The 16,773-nt window shown below is 45.2% G+C and overlaps 1 protein-coding gene across 1 annotated transcript in view; it reads right to left on the reverse strand.

Annotated features, from left to right (window-relative positions):
* The window catches only part of REEP1 (receptor accessory protein 1), a 54,121-nt gene that overhangs the window by 31,516 nt on the left and 5,832 nt on the right, over nt 1–16,773 (reverse strand). Inside the window, exons 3-6 of the mRNA XM_075709876.1 lie at nt 10,962–11,034; nt 7,778–7,854; nt 5,752–5,872; nt 4,003–4,116 (exon numbers count right to left, since the gene is read on the reverse strand). Of these exons, the coding sequence (XP_075565991.1) occupies nt 4,003–4,116; nt 5,752–5,872; nt 7,778–7,854; nt 10,962–11,034 (385 nt within the window). The remainder of the gene's footprint in view (nt 1–4,002; nt 4,117–5,751; nt 5,873–7,777; nt 7,855–10,961; nt 11,035–16,773) is intronic.

The following is a 16,773-nucleotide window of genomic DNA, read 5'->3' on the forward strand; positions in this document are numbered from 1 at the left end:
TGGGCAGACTCAGGGTACTTGGGACACTGACAGCTCCTCAGCCCGTAAAATGAATTGGCACAGGTTTGTGCCAGTCTTAGCACAACTGTGGCTTCAAAACAAAACAGAGCAGGGGAAGGGAGACAAGCCTGCTGTTGGCTAACTAAAGCTATAGGCTATTTAAGATATTTAAGGGCCAGGGGATCAGATATAAGTAAGGAAGGTGTGGCTGCGTACAGCTTGCAGCATCTTAGCTTGTGGTAAATACGTAGGTAGCAGCCTGTCACAGACAAATGGTAATCAGAGAGCCAGCCACATCACGCTGCATGGATAAAAAGAATGAAGAGATGAGCCTTGCCCAAAGATCTTATCACGAAAGACAAAAGATCATGATGGATCCCGTGGGAGCACAAGAAGATCAGTTACCACAGCTCAGAGACAAAGGCGAGGACAGGGCTACGCACAGTGGGAGACATCATCTCCAAGTACAGAAGCCTTTAGATTTAAGCTAATTTACTGAAAACGGGTCTGTACAGAGTACACTTTCAGCCCAGCAGCTCACTGTGTATTTGCCACCAGAAGTTGCTCATTTGCAAAGTCTGAGGGTCCATTTCTTAATACAAAAGCATCTTTTCCTGTCCATTAATCCAAGCGAAGCAGGAAGAAGACAGATCCTCACATTCACTTGCTGGTAAAAGCCACATTTTCCACGGGAGCTGCAGGAGCTCAGTGCTTCTGAATGTATGGTCATCTCTCTCATCTCTATAGGATCCAATTTTAACACGATCCATTAAAGGCTGAAACCCAATTAACCAGTTCAGGGCTCACTTTCCCATCTATACTCAACACAGGCTAGCCAGACACCCTTAAACCTTGGCACTGGGAAAGCCAGGATAAGCCTTAGAAATAGTATTCTCTTTCCTCCCTGGAAACTTCCCCCTAAGGACAGCACTGCAGTCTTGCCTGGCACCTGTCAGCTCGAAGTGTTTTCCAGATAATTAGTCATTTAAACTTCTCTCAGCAAGATAATCTAGCTCTGGTAAACCTCCTTCTCAAGTGAGAAAATAAGGGCGTTGCTGTACATTTAACAGCAGCTGAAAATCAGGACAACAGAAGCTGTCACCCCCCGAACCTGCTTGTACAGCTCCTCTCTTGGAAACAACAGCAGGGACAGCTAAATGGAGACATGTCCACACCTGACCCATCACACTTCACATCCTGAATACGTGAGGAACCCCAGCTCAGCACTTCTGTACTGCAACACATCAGGCTGTAAGTCACAGCCATTCAACTCTCCCTGCCCGAAAGACAACGAATTCAGTCTAGGAAGGGCAAGGGACCAGAAGCTGCTTTAACCACTCCTGACTATTACACCATGAAGAGTGTAAACGTATTAAAGGTGTGGTCCCATGAGCAGCAGAGTTAATCTGTCTGCTTCCCATGACCAGGAAGGGAAGATCTTGCTTTCCTTTCCTCCAGCCATACTCCTCACAATGCAGTTCCGTCCCTTCCCTTGTGCTGGCTCAGGCACTCGAGGCACATTTGTGGGCTCAAAAACCAGTATTCTCTTTCTTTCTCTTTCTGGATTAGCTTTCTGATAGATTAAACTGAGGAGGTCCAAGGAGCTAGTGCACAGTAACCCACTAGGAGCAGGAGCGTTACCACATTTTGGAGGCGAGCTGTCAGATCAGCTCACCCTGCCTCTTGGATCTGCACCCTGAGGCACACAGAAGCAACCAGCTTGCTGGAGGCCACATGCCGAGGTAGTGAAGGAAGCCAGGAGTCCTATTTTTCCTCACATACTCAGAGTAATTTAAATGTCAAGGTTGAAGCAGTCCTTGGTCTGCTTCAAAGCAACAGTCCTTGCTTTGTTATAAAAATCAGTCAATCAATTAATCAATCCAATAACAACCTCTTAATCTTATCAACAGATCATTATCCACCTCCCCCAAAGTACCATGCAGGAAAGACTCTTCTGGTCCATTTACAGGTTGCAGTGTCTTAACTGTTTTCTCTCAAGTTAGGCTGGCAGATGTGCATACAGCAATACTACACAAGTCACAAAGTTCCTTTCTTCCAGCACTGAATGGGGAGCTTCATTAACTCACACAAAACAATGGCTTCCTTGTATCCTGGAGACTCTTCTCCCTTCTACCCAGCTTCCCACTGCCACTGGAGCCACATTTCAAGCCAGTGAGATTCTTAAGAAAAACACAAGAAAAGCAGAACAGTGGGAAGAAAAACCATGGTGCTGACTGTTCATTCAGGTTGAAGAGCTGATGAAGACACTGTTGCAGTCCTGAGATGAACAGGTTGGCACTGTGTGTCTGGGCTAGTGTTGAGCTTCTTATATGCAGGAGCTACCCAAACAGGAGTCAGAGTTTCGGGATTCACACATACTTTCTCACTCTGTCCTAAAAACAGCTCTAGCACAGAGAATCTGCAGCACCTTGTAGGAAGGGGCTCAGAGCAAAGGCAGTGCTGCAAAACAGGCATTCCCAGAACCTATTTACGTCCATGGCGCGACTTCTTCAGGCTTACAGCACAGCAACAAAAGTGTTAAGTGTCATGGAGGCCTCACACAAATGTTGTTTTGTTGGGCATATAACACATGGCTTTGCCTTAGCTCCACATTTATCCCAGGCTTCAGTCCAGGTTTGGATTAGCCAGCAGTCCCTGGGTTAGCAGGGCCTCCCCACTGAAGAGCAACAGTTTAGGAGAACGACTGAGCCAGGCTTGACAGCCATAGTCTGCACAATGCTTGGCAGGGAAAAGGGAAACAATTTTTTGCTTTTCTTTGGAACACGATATAGCTTTTGCATATCCTTGCGATCCTACATGTGTATGGCATATCCCAGGGGCTCACCACTTCTATAATACCTTGCATTCAACACGCTTCATAGACTTTATGGTATTCGGCCTCCTAAGGATGTATTATGCATTTTTACAGAAGGTAAGGCCAAGACATACTAAAATTATGTGCCCACGGTCATATGAAAAGCAGAGAACAGAGGAAAATAAATTTCCTTCAACTCCCATTCACATGTTTTTCCTAATACCACTATCCACCTTACCCATATGTTTCTACTACCTTTTTACAAGAGGCATTGTATCTGACTGCATGAAAGCCATGTCTTTTATACAAGTCTTGCCCCCAAAACACAAGGGTATAGTCACTGTGCACATCTACCGTAAACCACGATAATCCATAGCCAGAGAGCAGGACCACAAAATGCAGTTATCAAGTCCTTGCAGCTTTTATGCAAGCAAAGAAACAGAGATAACAGCTATTTTCTGGTTCTGGCTCTAAGTCAGGAACAGAGTACAGGATACACCTCCTCCTCAGACGAGACCACTCATCCAACATCTATTCGTTCTCCAAAAGCAACTAATGCCACTTCCCATTCACTTTTACATAAACATGTCTCCACAGAATTACACAAGGAATGTTACATGTAAGCCTTACAGACAAACTTTTAGCCTTCATGAACTTCAGATTACATCTGCTTTCTGTCAGTACCCAAATTATAGGTCACTAGATCCTCCAGACTTCTTAACAATTCAGCACAACTGACAAACTGGGCTTCAGATGGCCCTTCCCTTCACTGCAGAAGGTGCTGACAAAAAAAAAAAAAAAAAATTTCCCTGTCAGGGTGTTAACTGTGTTCATCTAACGTCAGCATCTCTCATGGGAAGCACGCTCCTATTTTGACAGTGAAAATGAAGAGGCACAGGCTGCGATCAACAGCATTGCTAACATTGTCACCTGGGTACTAAATCCTATGGAAAATATAAAATTCAACAGAGGCCTGAGGCAGACCCCAGTCTTAATCCTGCATTTCCAACCTCCTACAGGTTCATTAGGCACCACACTCACTGTCTGCATCCCAAGAGGCACCTGTGTGGCTGGTGAATGGGAGATTGGGAGGCATGATCAAAATCAGTGAGCGAATCCCTATCCTCACCGTCTCTCCCCCTCCACACTATGGCTGCTGTTGGCAATATCCTGACCCACACCTTTACCTTTGAAGCCGCCATGACGGCTGCCGTGGCTGCGACGTTCAGCCCCCGCTTCCCAAAGTGCACAAGGGCATCGTAGCTCCGGTCTTTTGCCTGGACGAGGCAGTCATCGATCTCCTGTCACAGCAGACAACAAAACAAACAAACAAAAAAAAAAAGCACAAGAAGGACAAGTTCAGAGTGCTCCCAGCCTCAAACTCTTGGCAGGGCCAGGTCATCTTTTATGGAGGCAGGCATCCTCCATTTCCTCCTCCTTGGCTGGAGAGAAGTTCACAGCCAATGTTTGCAAAGAGGAGAGGTGTGCAGGGGAGCAGTAACTCCCATTGCAGGCTTTGGGAACTCTTTTTTCTGCAAATGGAAGATTGGGACCCAAAGTTGGGATACACTTGCACAGTGCAATGACCACCAATAGGTCCTGGAAGCAAGACAGACACATCCACCTGAGCAGAATGGACCAGGGTGTGTCAGGAGCCATTTGCAATCTATGGACTCTATAGACAAACTGGATTGCCCCATAGTTAAAAAGAATCATATCATGACACTGGGCGGCAGCAGCTGTACTGCTCGGGGTCCAGAACTGGTGGTCTCAGAAGTATCTGAGATACCTCTGCACATCACTGCAGTGTCCAGCTTCAACATGCCTATGGGATCAGTAGGTCCAGAGCTTCTGGACTGCGATGCTGCTTAATATACAGCGAAACGGTTATGAAAATTCCTGCCCACACCCTCCCTCCCTCAAGACACTGGGGTCTGAATGATAAAGGATGACAATGACTCCTAGTACTCAGCTACTGGATGTGCTGGATTAGTAGGGACTGGAGGCTGCAAGAAGCTGCTGGCTGTTTAGTGATTCCCTCCCTATTCCTAGTAGGTAAGAGGTGGCAACCCAAAATGCACGAGCACTACTTCTGAGAAGCATAAGCAGAAGTTCCTAGGAAACAGAGAGACAGGGGACTGATCCCCACTGCCCTTGGACAGGACTGAGATACAAGTGTTCAGGCACTGCCTGTGACTAACCAGAGATCTTTCACTTCCACAGTTGCCAATGTGGGAAACAGTTATTGACTCCTTAGTAGTTTGCATGTTGATATGTGACTGATAGCTATTCTTGGCCCATGTACCCACATGAGCCAAATGTATCTGCCTGACAATGTCCCATTCACAGCCACAGGAATCTCCTAGGCAGGCAAATGATCCAAGCTGTAATGTCCCCCTCCAAAATTAGCATCATGAATTTGAGCAAGACATTTCTCAACCCAGGACCTCAACATGCTACAGCCCTTACTTCAGCATGCTATACACCTCCCAGCCAGGCAAGTGCTTGCTAAGCCCCTTTCAGACAGGCTTGGCTATTTGTCTCATTGTGGCACAATGTTTTAGGCAGAGCTGGGAACAAAGTTAAGGAGCCCTGGCTGCCCGAACCTGTTTCTCTAATTGTTATATCCAGCCAAAACATAGCACTCCAGCTATATTCAGCCAGTACGTGCAAAGCAGCTCAGGAGGTATTTTTATCCCCCCCTCACTCCCAAGTGCACAAAGATGAGTTAATATGTGTGAGGGCGCTGAACAGATGACAGTATTTAAAAACACAACAACCACAAAGAACAAAAACACAAACCAGAAGATGATCAAATGACAGAGGAAGAGAATCAGGAACTCCCAGTCCTTCAATGAAAATGAGCGATACGAAGACTGGAGTAAACACACAGTAGATCCGCTCCACCCAGAGAGGACCCGGGCATCTGTGATTACCTTTTCTTTTGAAGACAGCGTTGGATGAACAAATTTCCTGTACAGGAGGCTGGAGCCTTTTGTGTATGGAGAGAGCAGCCAAGCTACAAAAGCTATTTTGAGTTCATAGTAGAATGGAAACCTAGAAGAAAAAGAGCTGTCAATGTCTGCTCCCAATTTAACCGCTGCCCTTAATTAGAGATGCTCAGCACAGGAAGAGACTGGCCAGTCTAGCTTAGGACAGCTTTTGCTTACCAAAGAATCCAAAGACCAAAACACATTCTCTCACCTTTGCACACATCTCAACCAGGCACGTGGGTAAATTGTTACTCATGTTTCAGGGCCATTATTTAACAGTCTGGAGGAGACTCTGCTGTGTGATAAGAGCAGCTTTCCACATGCAAAGAGCACAGATGCTGCCTTCACAGCATCCCCAGTCATTATGAGGGAGCAAAGAGCAAACCAGAAAATCACTATTTCATTGATATATTTATGCACCTTTCATCTCTCTGCCTTTCTGCTTTTAAGATAACACTTATCTGACTGAAAATGAAAAACAAGAACCTTTGTTGTCCAAGCAACGTGCAACATAAAGGTGCAGATCCACGCTGTGGCTTTCAGGTAGCACTGCAAAATATGCAGGACACTGACTAACAACAGGACATGCTTTAGCTGTAACAACAAGCCAGGGACTTCTTGAGATTAGATTATTCAGACTCTTTTTCTGGAGGACAAAACCTGGAGCTCAAGGCTGTCCAGCTAGCAGCATCCTCACACAGGCAGGCATGTTGCTGCCAGCAGCATGATAACCCAACGCTACCCTTCGTAGGCAGGGGCAAGCGAGAGCAGCACAGAGACCTTGTGATGGCTGTGCACCAGCCCAGCTGGACCCAGACAGACGACTCCTGTGCTAGCACAGGGCTGTCACCGAGCCAGCTGGGCCATACAGCACCCAGGTCTGACCCGATGGGGCCTCTGCAATGCTTTACTCTGAGCATGGATTTGCCAGGTTGGTCTTCCACCTCACTGAGGATCTCTACAGCATACTTGATTTCACAGGCTGGACAAGCCCTCTTTGTCGTTCCTCCCTAGAGACCCACATAATACATCCTCCAAAAAAACAAAGCTCCAGATGAACACAGTGGAGGTAGATCTGCATGCAAATTAGACAAAGAGAGACAATAATGTCTTTTATCTCCTTTTCAACAGATCTGACATGTTACCAAGTACCCCCGATTCCCTTTGTCTGGAGGACTCACTAGAGGCATGCAGTGCTATGCAGGAACAGGCTTTAGGTGAAGGCCATGCACTACAGTTAAATTTTCAGTATGAAGTCTACTGATCTCACTGGTTTCCACTAGAAAGACCTTACTAAAAAGGGCAACCAAGCAACAAACATTTCCAAACTTGAGCATTCAAATTTAAGGAACTGTTATCTGTTAATTGGGCATTTATGTGCTCTCATCCTGACAGAGGTCACCAGGAATCCTTCTGCTGGCACCAGAGAGCCCACATGGGTATGGACTGTCACTGTCCTCCATCAAACCGTAAACCCAGCCTAACCAGGAACGGGCCTGGCAAAACCTCCCAGGAACAACCACCCGTGCAGCAACCTACAGGCAAAGTCCTGTGCTGCAGGGCTGTTTCTGCCTGATCCCTAGAGCCTGTGTATTTACTGTAGGACACAGCTAGGTAAGTCCAGAACTATGCCTGTAGCTAAAGCTACTGTTGTTTACATGATGATCTCTGCACGCATCCAACTTGGCAATCAGCTGCACCTCTCTCTGACAGGCAGGGGACTGAGACTCCTGTAATGATTGCTCACTAATGAGAAATGACTGAGCAGTTCCATCCTCTTTCTTGTTTTTCCTATGACAGCACTAAGAAAGGAAGCATGGCTCCTCCAGACAAAACACCTCTACGCACCTGAAGCTGCTAACCCCGTGTTCAGGAGGCAGTGCACCTTTGTGCCCTTTTTTTCCTCCTTGTAAACATTTCCATTTTCTTTCCATCTCATGCCAAAGACCCTCTCCCATCTGGTGCTCACCAGCAAAGAAAGATATCCGTGAATGTCTCTGCTGTCGTGAAGAGCGCGAATATGATCCAGTACATCATCCATTTGACCTGGTAGGCAAAAAGAGCAGCTGGGTCATTTTTCCCCAAGGGCCTCGAACCATCTCTTACAGGCACAAGAGCATAGAATAACTCTCACAGAAAAAAAGGCTCTTCCCCCCGCCACTGTGTATTTAACAATTACTATGGACTTGAAGATGCCAGAGCTCCCCCCAACCCCAGCACGTAACACACGTCAGATTTCCACACAAACCCTTGGGAAGGAAGATTGTGGCCTTTAGGATTTGTCTCATGAAAAGAAGAGCAGCCTGACTCTGTCCCTACAGAGGAAGCTCCACTGGCCAGCAGAGGACCACAGCCCTATCACAGGGCATTCAAAACCTCATTTGGCTCATCTTAATAACAAAGGTTAACACCAGGGTGTTGGTTAAACTGCAATTAAGACAAAATGTAATTACTTGCATAATACCTACAGGCATGGGAAACTAGCCAGGAAGAGATAAAGAGGTAACTGCCCATCCCATGAGCCAGGGCTCAGGAGCACAATCAATTCACCGCAACTTATTGAATTAGCGTGCATCACTTGAGTGGCGGTGCCTCCTCGCATCCACGCCCTGAGCCCATTGCAGTGACAAGGGCAAGTGCATTAGCTTAAATCCCTTACCTGGGGCTCAGGTGAGAGCATTTTACCTCACATTGGTAGTGAAAGCACATGCTGTGCTGTCGCTTGTGTTCAACTGTGGTAACTCCACTGTGGGGTGGACTGCTTGGTGGGTGATTTACGGATGGTCTCCTTTGCAGTGATAGCGACTGACACAGAAAGAGTCTTTGGGGACCATGACTTGGTCAGGGAAACTGTAGTATCTCGAGTAATTCAGGAATCTGGGGGTTTTTGTCACCGAGCACTAAATGGCATTTAAAAGCACAGCTAAACTATTCTGATGTATGCAGTATTGGTTCTTCTTGGGCTGGAAAGTAACAATGTATTTGCCACATGCCCTCAGCACTTCCAGTGATTTTTATCAAGTGATGTGGTGCTCCTCTTCTGCAGTACTGTCACCACAGAGATGATAGAAGGAATAATTGCCAAGTACTGGAGATGAGAGAGAAACCTTTTACTCTCCCCTCAATATTTTTTTTCCATTGTAAAACTGTAAAACTTAAAGTTCAAACAGCTTTGAGAATCTGTCTCTCCAAAGGAAAAGAGATGGTAAGACAAAAGTTAATTTAACTGGAAATTGTTGTCTAATTAGCTATATTTGAAAATGGAGATCCCTAAACAGCTTTGCTGGAATGTTAGAAAGCTTAAGGAAGTAAAATCCATGAAAATCCATCCATTAGAGAATTGGACCATGTTACTTAAGGCTGGGATAATTGCAATACAATAGGGAAGGCTGGAAAGAAGGCAGTACAAGAGGGATATCTATACCAGGTGCTGCTCTGGGGAAGGGAGGATGGAGGTGGCAATAAATCCGGATCTCACCAGCTCTGAAATGGCTTGCTCCATCTTCTCCCCAGTGCAGTGGGGACAGTACCTGTAGTCTCTCTCCATCTCGCTGCAGGTACTGAAATTATTCCCTGAGCACCTGTCACCCAGCTATATAACTGCTCCCTGGGATTTATATGTATATTTATACTCAGTGTTACAGCAGTAGAATGGCACTGCCAAATGCCCCAGAGCAGTGTCTTCCCAGGGCAGCTTCTGCCAAACGTTTTACGTAACTGCAACTCCCTCAAAGCCTCACTGCCAGCACGGTTCTGTCAGTGAGACATTACTGCCAGCAAAACTTTTAAACACAAACCAAGACCTGGTGTGGATGGGCTTAGATCAGCTTAAACCACCATTTATCAAAATGACTATTACCAAGTGGAATAAAAATAAACTACAGTGATATACGTTTTGACTAACCGATGAAGGTTTGTACTGTGTCAGTGTGAATTACTACTTTTTAAAAAAAAAAAAAAAAAATCAAACCCTAACGGATCTATTGCCACAACTGGTATGTTAAACTGAAAAACAACTCTAAGTGCAGACCAGGTCTCGGATCAGCTGTTCCCACATTTGGGTCATGACCCCATGTGTCTGATGCGAGTTCCTCTTTTGCAATTGAATTTCCAACAGGAATTGGACCCTTGAACAAAATATTTTCTGGAAAAGTACTAGGGAAATGTTAAATATCAGTGGCAGACACTGCTCAGGGATGCTAGCTCACGTCTTCAGCATTTCCAAGCAAAGGGTGGACAAACCTTGAGAAGCACAGCTGTGCAAGGGCTGCAGGGACATTCTGCCTTAAGTACCTGATGTATTCTGCAACGCTTGTGGTCCTCAAAATAACCAAAACCATTATCTGAAGGAGGGGACTGATAGAAAGGAAAAATCTCAGCAGCCACAGTGAGTCCCAGTTTGAACTTGCACTGAGGACTTAATGAGATAGCCATCATGCCGTTACCCAGAGGAGAAAATGGGCTTGTTATTCCTGGGATCTTGAGAGGATTGAAGAGTCAAGATCTGGAGGCTGAGCCGTGTTCACTGAAATTAACAGAGCTCAGGTTGTGAAGGGCACTACATATCCTACAGAACACCAACAGCATCCAAGTGGTTTTGATTCTCCCACATTTCGCTTTCCCGGATGGCCCCATATGCCTTTAGAAACTGGGGCCCAGGGAACATTTTTCAGCAAAAGGTTGCCAGACCTGACTGTAAATAAGTTGCTCCACAAGGAAGGATGTTTCTATCTGAGGATTCAGTCATATATGCTTCGAGGTGCCTCCTCTGATCCTGGTTTTGAACGAGCAGCTCAAGCTTCAAGGCTTTTTCAAAAGGCTTTGATTTATTCTGCTCTTCAGAAACAAAGGAAAACACACAAAACTCTGGATGCCAAACACCTTTTAAGTCAGCCGTATATAGCTCACATCACCAGAGAAATAGCATACATTTGTCAAAGAGCACATCAACTCTGCAGAGGAGCCAGAAGCACAAACCCAAGTCTCTTTATTTGAGACTTGTGCCTAGCAATCAGCCAGTCCACCTTCAGGCCAGTCTTCCCCTTGCACTGGTTTACGAGCTTTCCCAGAATACAGGCAGCACCTTTACAATGTGGTGAGGAGCAATCTTAGAAAACAAACCCTGCAGCACAGCCACAAATGTCATTACTCACATATTCTTTGATGTCCTTTGATTTCACGGCTTTGTAAGAATAATATGCGGGATAAAGAGTGCCAAATATAAGCCTGGAAAAAAACAAACAAACAACAAATGGATTAAATTGATTTCCTGTCACAGAGAAAGATTCTTTTTTCCTGTCTGTTAAATGTGTTTCTTGCACTAGCAAAAAGTGTTAGGATTTGATTTAAGCTTGAGTGCACTAAGTATAGTACAGGAGTGATTTTGCATCACTGAATTCAGAGAAACTATTGCCAGTGACATGAATGAACAGCAGGGATTCCAGTTGACTATCCTTTTGCAATGGTTTCCATAACCTTGTGAGTTACACACAAAACAAAACAACCAACCAAATCCCCAAAAAAGCCACCACACTTTTAAAAGGAAATTAAAAACTTTATTTCAAAATAATCTACTGTAACACCAGGAATATAGGACTATTGCTTTCACAAGCAGGACAAAATGAGAATAAATTGTCTAAAATCCCTTCCACCTCTTTTCAATACTCTGAAAAGCTGGCAGAGGATAAAGCAGCATCCAAGTTCTACTGGCACAAGGGGTTGAATGCTGGGGCTTTATCCTCCATTAAATCTGCTAAAAGCAAGAGCCCTGCACTGTTCAGTAAAGTCGATTTGGGCTCATCAAAAGAAGAAAAATTTGCCCACCAAGATATGCCAATGGGATCAGGCCTAAGAGTCCCAGCTTTACTGTTCTTTCAGACAGTTTACTTTCTTTTTCAAGACTGAAAGTGGTGCTGTCAGCTTCAAGATTTCATGTAAGAAAGAAATAAGGATCCATAGTTAAAAATAGCACTACTGAGAAAAAAACATTGAGAATTTTTTATACTAACTCCTCTCTGCATCACTGCCTAGCTGCTTATTCACTTCAATTATTCTGGACATAAGCATAGGCTTGTCAAAACCACTTTGCTCTGCCCAGGTTTCAATCAGTTTTATTCAACACAGTAGGATGATGCTGCAAAGTCTGAATTTAATACATTGCAGGGGAACGTTTATTGGCTTGCAACTACCCCTCTTTCCACTGGAGCTTTTGCTTTAAATTCATACAGCTGTTTCCACAGCTCTTGGGAATGGAAATGATCAATGTTTCAATCCCTAATTGTGGAGCCACATGGACCCGCAGTCATCTCTTCCATCCTGCCAGTAGCGATTGTATGCTGTGGGACTCATAATTACAGTTGAGTCCATTATGTGCATAAGACATTAAAAATTAACACTCTGGGATATGGCGTACCATCATATTTCCTGTAGTTCAAGAAGGTATTTGTGAAAGAATGGGGTGAGCCAGCACACATCTTGATTTCCAAAGCAGTGACCCAAGACAATTTGCCTGCTATTCATCATGCTTACTGTAGCATAGCTTAGCAAAACCTGAAGCACAATGCAGACTTCAGAAAAACAGCTACTGAGAGGGAGGTTCAGTATTTACAGAGGCTTCACACTGGCTTCAAAAAGCTTTGCTGGAAACAGTCAGCTCTGAACCTATTTCACCCACAGGGGCTGTGCTATATGCAGGGATTAGGTACAAATGCTCAGAAAGGTTCTGGGAAAGCAAATGCATTTTCATCCCTTGCAATATCTTAACAAACAGCAACACTGGTTAAAGCAAGGAAGAACACACAGACAATAGCTTGATGCTGTTCCCACTGAAGCTAATAACAAATATTCCCTCTAAGTTCAACAGTAGCAAGACCTAATCCAAAGAAGGTAGAGCTCACAAAACAAAGAAAGCTCCACAATATTCAGAAAGTCACAGCTGAGCACATGAACAATATTTTTGGCTCTACTTATAAAAAGTACCACATTTCTGTCCTTCCTTCTTGGCCTGGGCTGGCTGTTATCTCATGCTTTTATTTCCTGCAAATAATCGCTGAATGATTGATATTCGTTTCCTCAGTTTGTGCTGGTAACAGAAAGTAACTGGATCCTGAAGAAGCAAACAGTTTACAGGATCACTAGAAAAGAATTAGTTGCAGACAATAAACACTTGAAAAAAAATTCCTGTGAGGGAAGGAAACTGCAATACTTTTGCACATGCAGAGCAAAGGACAGTTAATAAGGTGATGTGCTCTCCCTAAATTGGAGATTGAGAGTTTCACTGATTTGCCTTGTAGCATGTTGTGTGCATATATGGACATTTATTACTGCTATGGTTTACCAGACTGAAAACTGGTTTAAGGAATGTTGGATCCTAGTCTTGTCACTGCTGTGGCTTACTATGTGGCTTGGAGTCACTTAACCTTTGGGTACACCCTACAAATGGAAGACAACAGATATTCAGGCATTTCTGTAAAGCACATTCAGGGTTCTGGAGAGATATACCTGCACATAGTCATATTCCAAAAAGTCTCTTGAAGTTACTGTCTTCACTGGGCTTTGGATCAGGCTTGAGTACAACTGATTTAATTCAAACATACATGTCAACCCTCTCTCTCTTCCCTCACTTCCTCTCCCCTGCCGAAGACAACACTTCTCTCTTCCCCCTCATCCAAGCTGCCTGTGTAATTAAAGTTATCGTTGATTCCTGCCTTCCTTCATCCCCATGCTCAGACTGCTGCCAAATCACTCCTTCTGCACACCATACACAAAACCAAGGCTGATTCTTTGTCCCTCTGCCCAAGCCACTGAGTCATTCCTTGTCAAAGTCTCCTTTCCAGCCTCCTTTGTGTGGTTTCTACCCCACCTGGATGCACCAGTGTTTAAACCTCCCTCCCCCTGCCCCCCTGCCCTTGCCTTCCAAGCTGAATCTTTGCTTTCCATGCTGAAAAATGGTGCTCCTAACTACCGTTGGTTTGGTCTTTTATCACATCCCACCCCAGTGCCTGCTCTCCTTTAATGACTGTAGTGCCACCAGCTTCTTACTCTGCTGTTCCTTGTATGTCTTCTCCCAGCTCCTGTGCTCCTTGCTCTCCTGTTGCATATCAGCCCATCACCTCTAAAACAAGCTGTTCCCTGACAGTTATCCTGACAGCCCACGGTTTGAGAGGTAGCAGCTCAAGCCACAAATTCCAACCATGTCATTCCCCACTTCCTCCTCATCTCTCTAATCTTCTTCTGCAACACTCCAGTTCTACCTGATGTTCTCTGAATCACAGCACAGGACCTGCAGCTTTCCTCACACATCCCCAAAATCACAGCACGGTCTGTGCTGCTCAGTTCCTTCCCACAACTGCCAGCCGACCTAGGAACCACATGTGCTATGACTCCTTCCATCGCACATGCACTGACTGTCTGACTGGTGCCTGCCAGCTGGCAAGCCAAATTAACAACCTACCTATGGAGTTACCACTGCAGCTTTTACCTCCTGGCGGCCCCTGCTATGAGACAATCTCCTATCCAGCAGCTAATTCTTATGAATAATGCAGAAACTTAATATTTGAGAACCCTCTGACCCATCTATTTTGGCCACAATCACTTTGCTGATCCAAAAGTTAGCAGCAGTGGAAAAACAGACTGCTTAAGCCTCATTTCCTTAGGAAACCAGGCTATAAATACAGAGTCAACCCACTCCCCACCCATTTCCATCCTTCAAAGCTCCTTTACGAACTATGTACCCTGGAAAGCCTTGGCTCTTTCGCCCTCTGTGCAAAAGCAGAAGCACACATCCTGATCAGCAAACCAGGGACTCCCAGAGCTTGATGTAGTAGTTGCTACGTTTAAAGCTACAGAGATGTGTTCCTACAGTCTGGGCTAAAACAAACACATACCCTCAGGGTATAAGGAAAGGCAAGGAAGTAGTGACATTCATCAGCGAGTTAGGAAAACTTCACTTGCAGCAATAAACAAATAACCACAACAGTCTAAAAGTTCTTACACTGCTCCATGCTGGAGGTCTACATCAATTACAATCGCCTTGAAAAAGGACAAAACAGCAGTTGTAAAGAAATCACTGAAGAGTCAACTAATTGTGCAACAGGAGGCAAAAATCTAAGTAAAAGGTTAGTCTTCCTAAAGAATAGGATAAGGATTAATGCTGAAAATCTTATAATCCTATTAGGCACATCAGCAGCAGCAATCCCCAATCTGGACCGCTACGTGCGCTTCTGGTCATTCGCTGTCAAAAGGGACACGGCAGAGGGAGAAGGGGAAAGGAGAAGGGGCAATGGAAGTGCGTGGAAGTGGACTGGGGAAGATTCATAAGAGCGACTGTAAATGCTGCAGTAGTTTCTTTTGCACCAAAGACAAATAAGCGAGGTTATTTGCTCCTACTCCCAATGCAGCGTAAGGGGATGTTCAACTGAATCAAGAGAACAAAGTCAAAAAGGAGGGGAGAAACCCTCTCTATCACCTGGAGTTAACCTGTGGAACTTAATAACTATATTAATTTATATAATTACATTACATAGGATTTGGGGTTTGGTTTTGTTTTTCATTATTCAAGTTTACCACTAAAAGAGACAGGAAAGGGTGAAGCTTCCCATACTGTGGAGTTTCCTGATTATCAGGGGAATATTAAAGTAATTCAACTGTTGGCTCCTCTTTAGCACTCTCCCTCATATTCCAGGGGAGCAGCTGCACCATCACGAAACCTCCTTCTGTCTCCACTTACCAGTACAGCCACAGCCAGCCCTGGCTGTTACATCCTTCTATTCCTTCCCCAAATCTGCTAGCGCAGTGATCTGACCATCACAGAGTGCAGGCTAACCCAGATGAATCCATATCCCTAATAGCATCTAGGTTATAGCCTGGGGATCAGCGTCAGAGCTGGTACCAGGACCTGGGAGGGCCCCACCTGACGTCTTGAGTTCTGATGACCTGGTGATGCTATTTTCCTCATGAGGGGCCCAGTCCTACAGCCATTTACCTGTAAAATTAACTCTCACTTTCCATACAGCAGCCACCGAAATAAATGGAAAGACTCCCAGTGATTCTCAGGAGTACTGGCCAGGACTCACGTTACCTCCAGCAATGCCTGCATATCCATTGTCTTGAGTATTTTTAACCACACAGGTATTTTCTGGATGGTAACCTACTGCTACAAATATACCAGCACGGTGCCACTACATCCTAAGCCATCCAAGTTTTGCTCATCTAGTTACCATGCCACCAGCAGTGTTTGGGCTGCCCAAACATTTAGAACATCATACTACTACAACACAAATAGAACAGCCCTTATTTTGCCCATAAATAACTAATGTTTCCATATCATTGGCACACAGCAGCCAAGATGGCAAACTTCTGCTCAAACACAAGGATGGACACATTTAGGAATCACTAAAATATTTCCCATTTCCTCAACATGTTCACTGGCTAGTGCGTGCTTCTTACGCATGGAGCAGCAGCTGAGCTGTCACCACGCCAGCATTCCTCGCTGAAACCGCCAAGGGTGCCAATAGGTTTGCATTCCTTATTATTATCAGTCCTAATTAACGTTCACACAGTGCCACAGATTAAAAATAAACGGCACTGTCTTTGCACCAAGGGTTCCCAGTTTAAATCCAACAGGTGGGGATGTGAAAATAAGCAGCGCACAAGGTCAGGGAAAGGGTTAACACGAGCCCCTTGACAGGCCAAATGCCTGATATCCAAGAAGGGACTGGGATGGAGGAAGCACCAGGTGCAGAGAAGGCTCCAGGCTGGTATTCCCCGGTGCACGGTGCCTCAGTGACAAAAACATTCCCAGAGGAAAGCACTGGGTCCTGACACCCCTGAGACAGATCAGGCTCACTTCAAACTCTGTTTGCAACTCGAATCAAACATCCTCACGGGGTTGGTTCAGTGCTGCCAAGACGACCGTGCAGCTCTGCCCATGTCACTCGGCCAGTCGTGCACTGCCTCCACGGGTAT

Source organism: Pelecanus crispus, chromosome 4 (assembly GCF_030463565.1).
Source record: "Pelecanus crispus isolate bPelCri1 chromosome 4, bPelCri1.pri, whole genome shotgun sequence".
Lineage (NCBI taxonomy): Eukaryota > Metazoa > Chordata > Aves > Pelecaniformes > Pelecanidae > Pelecanus > Pelecanus crispus.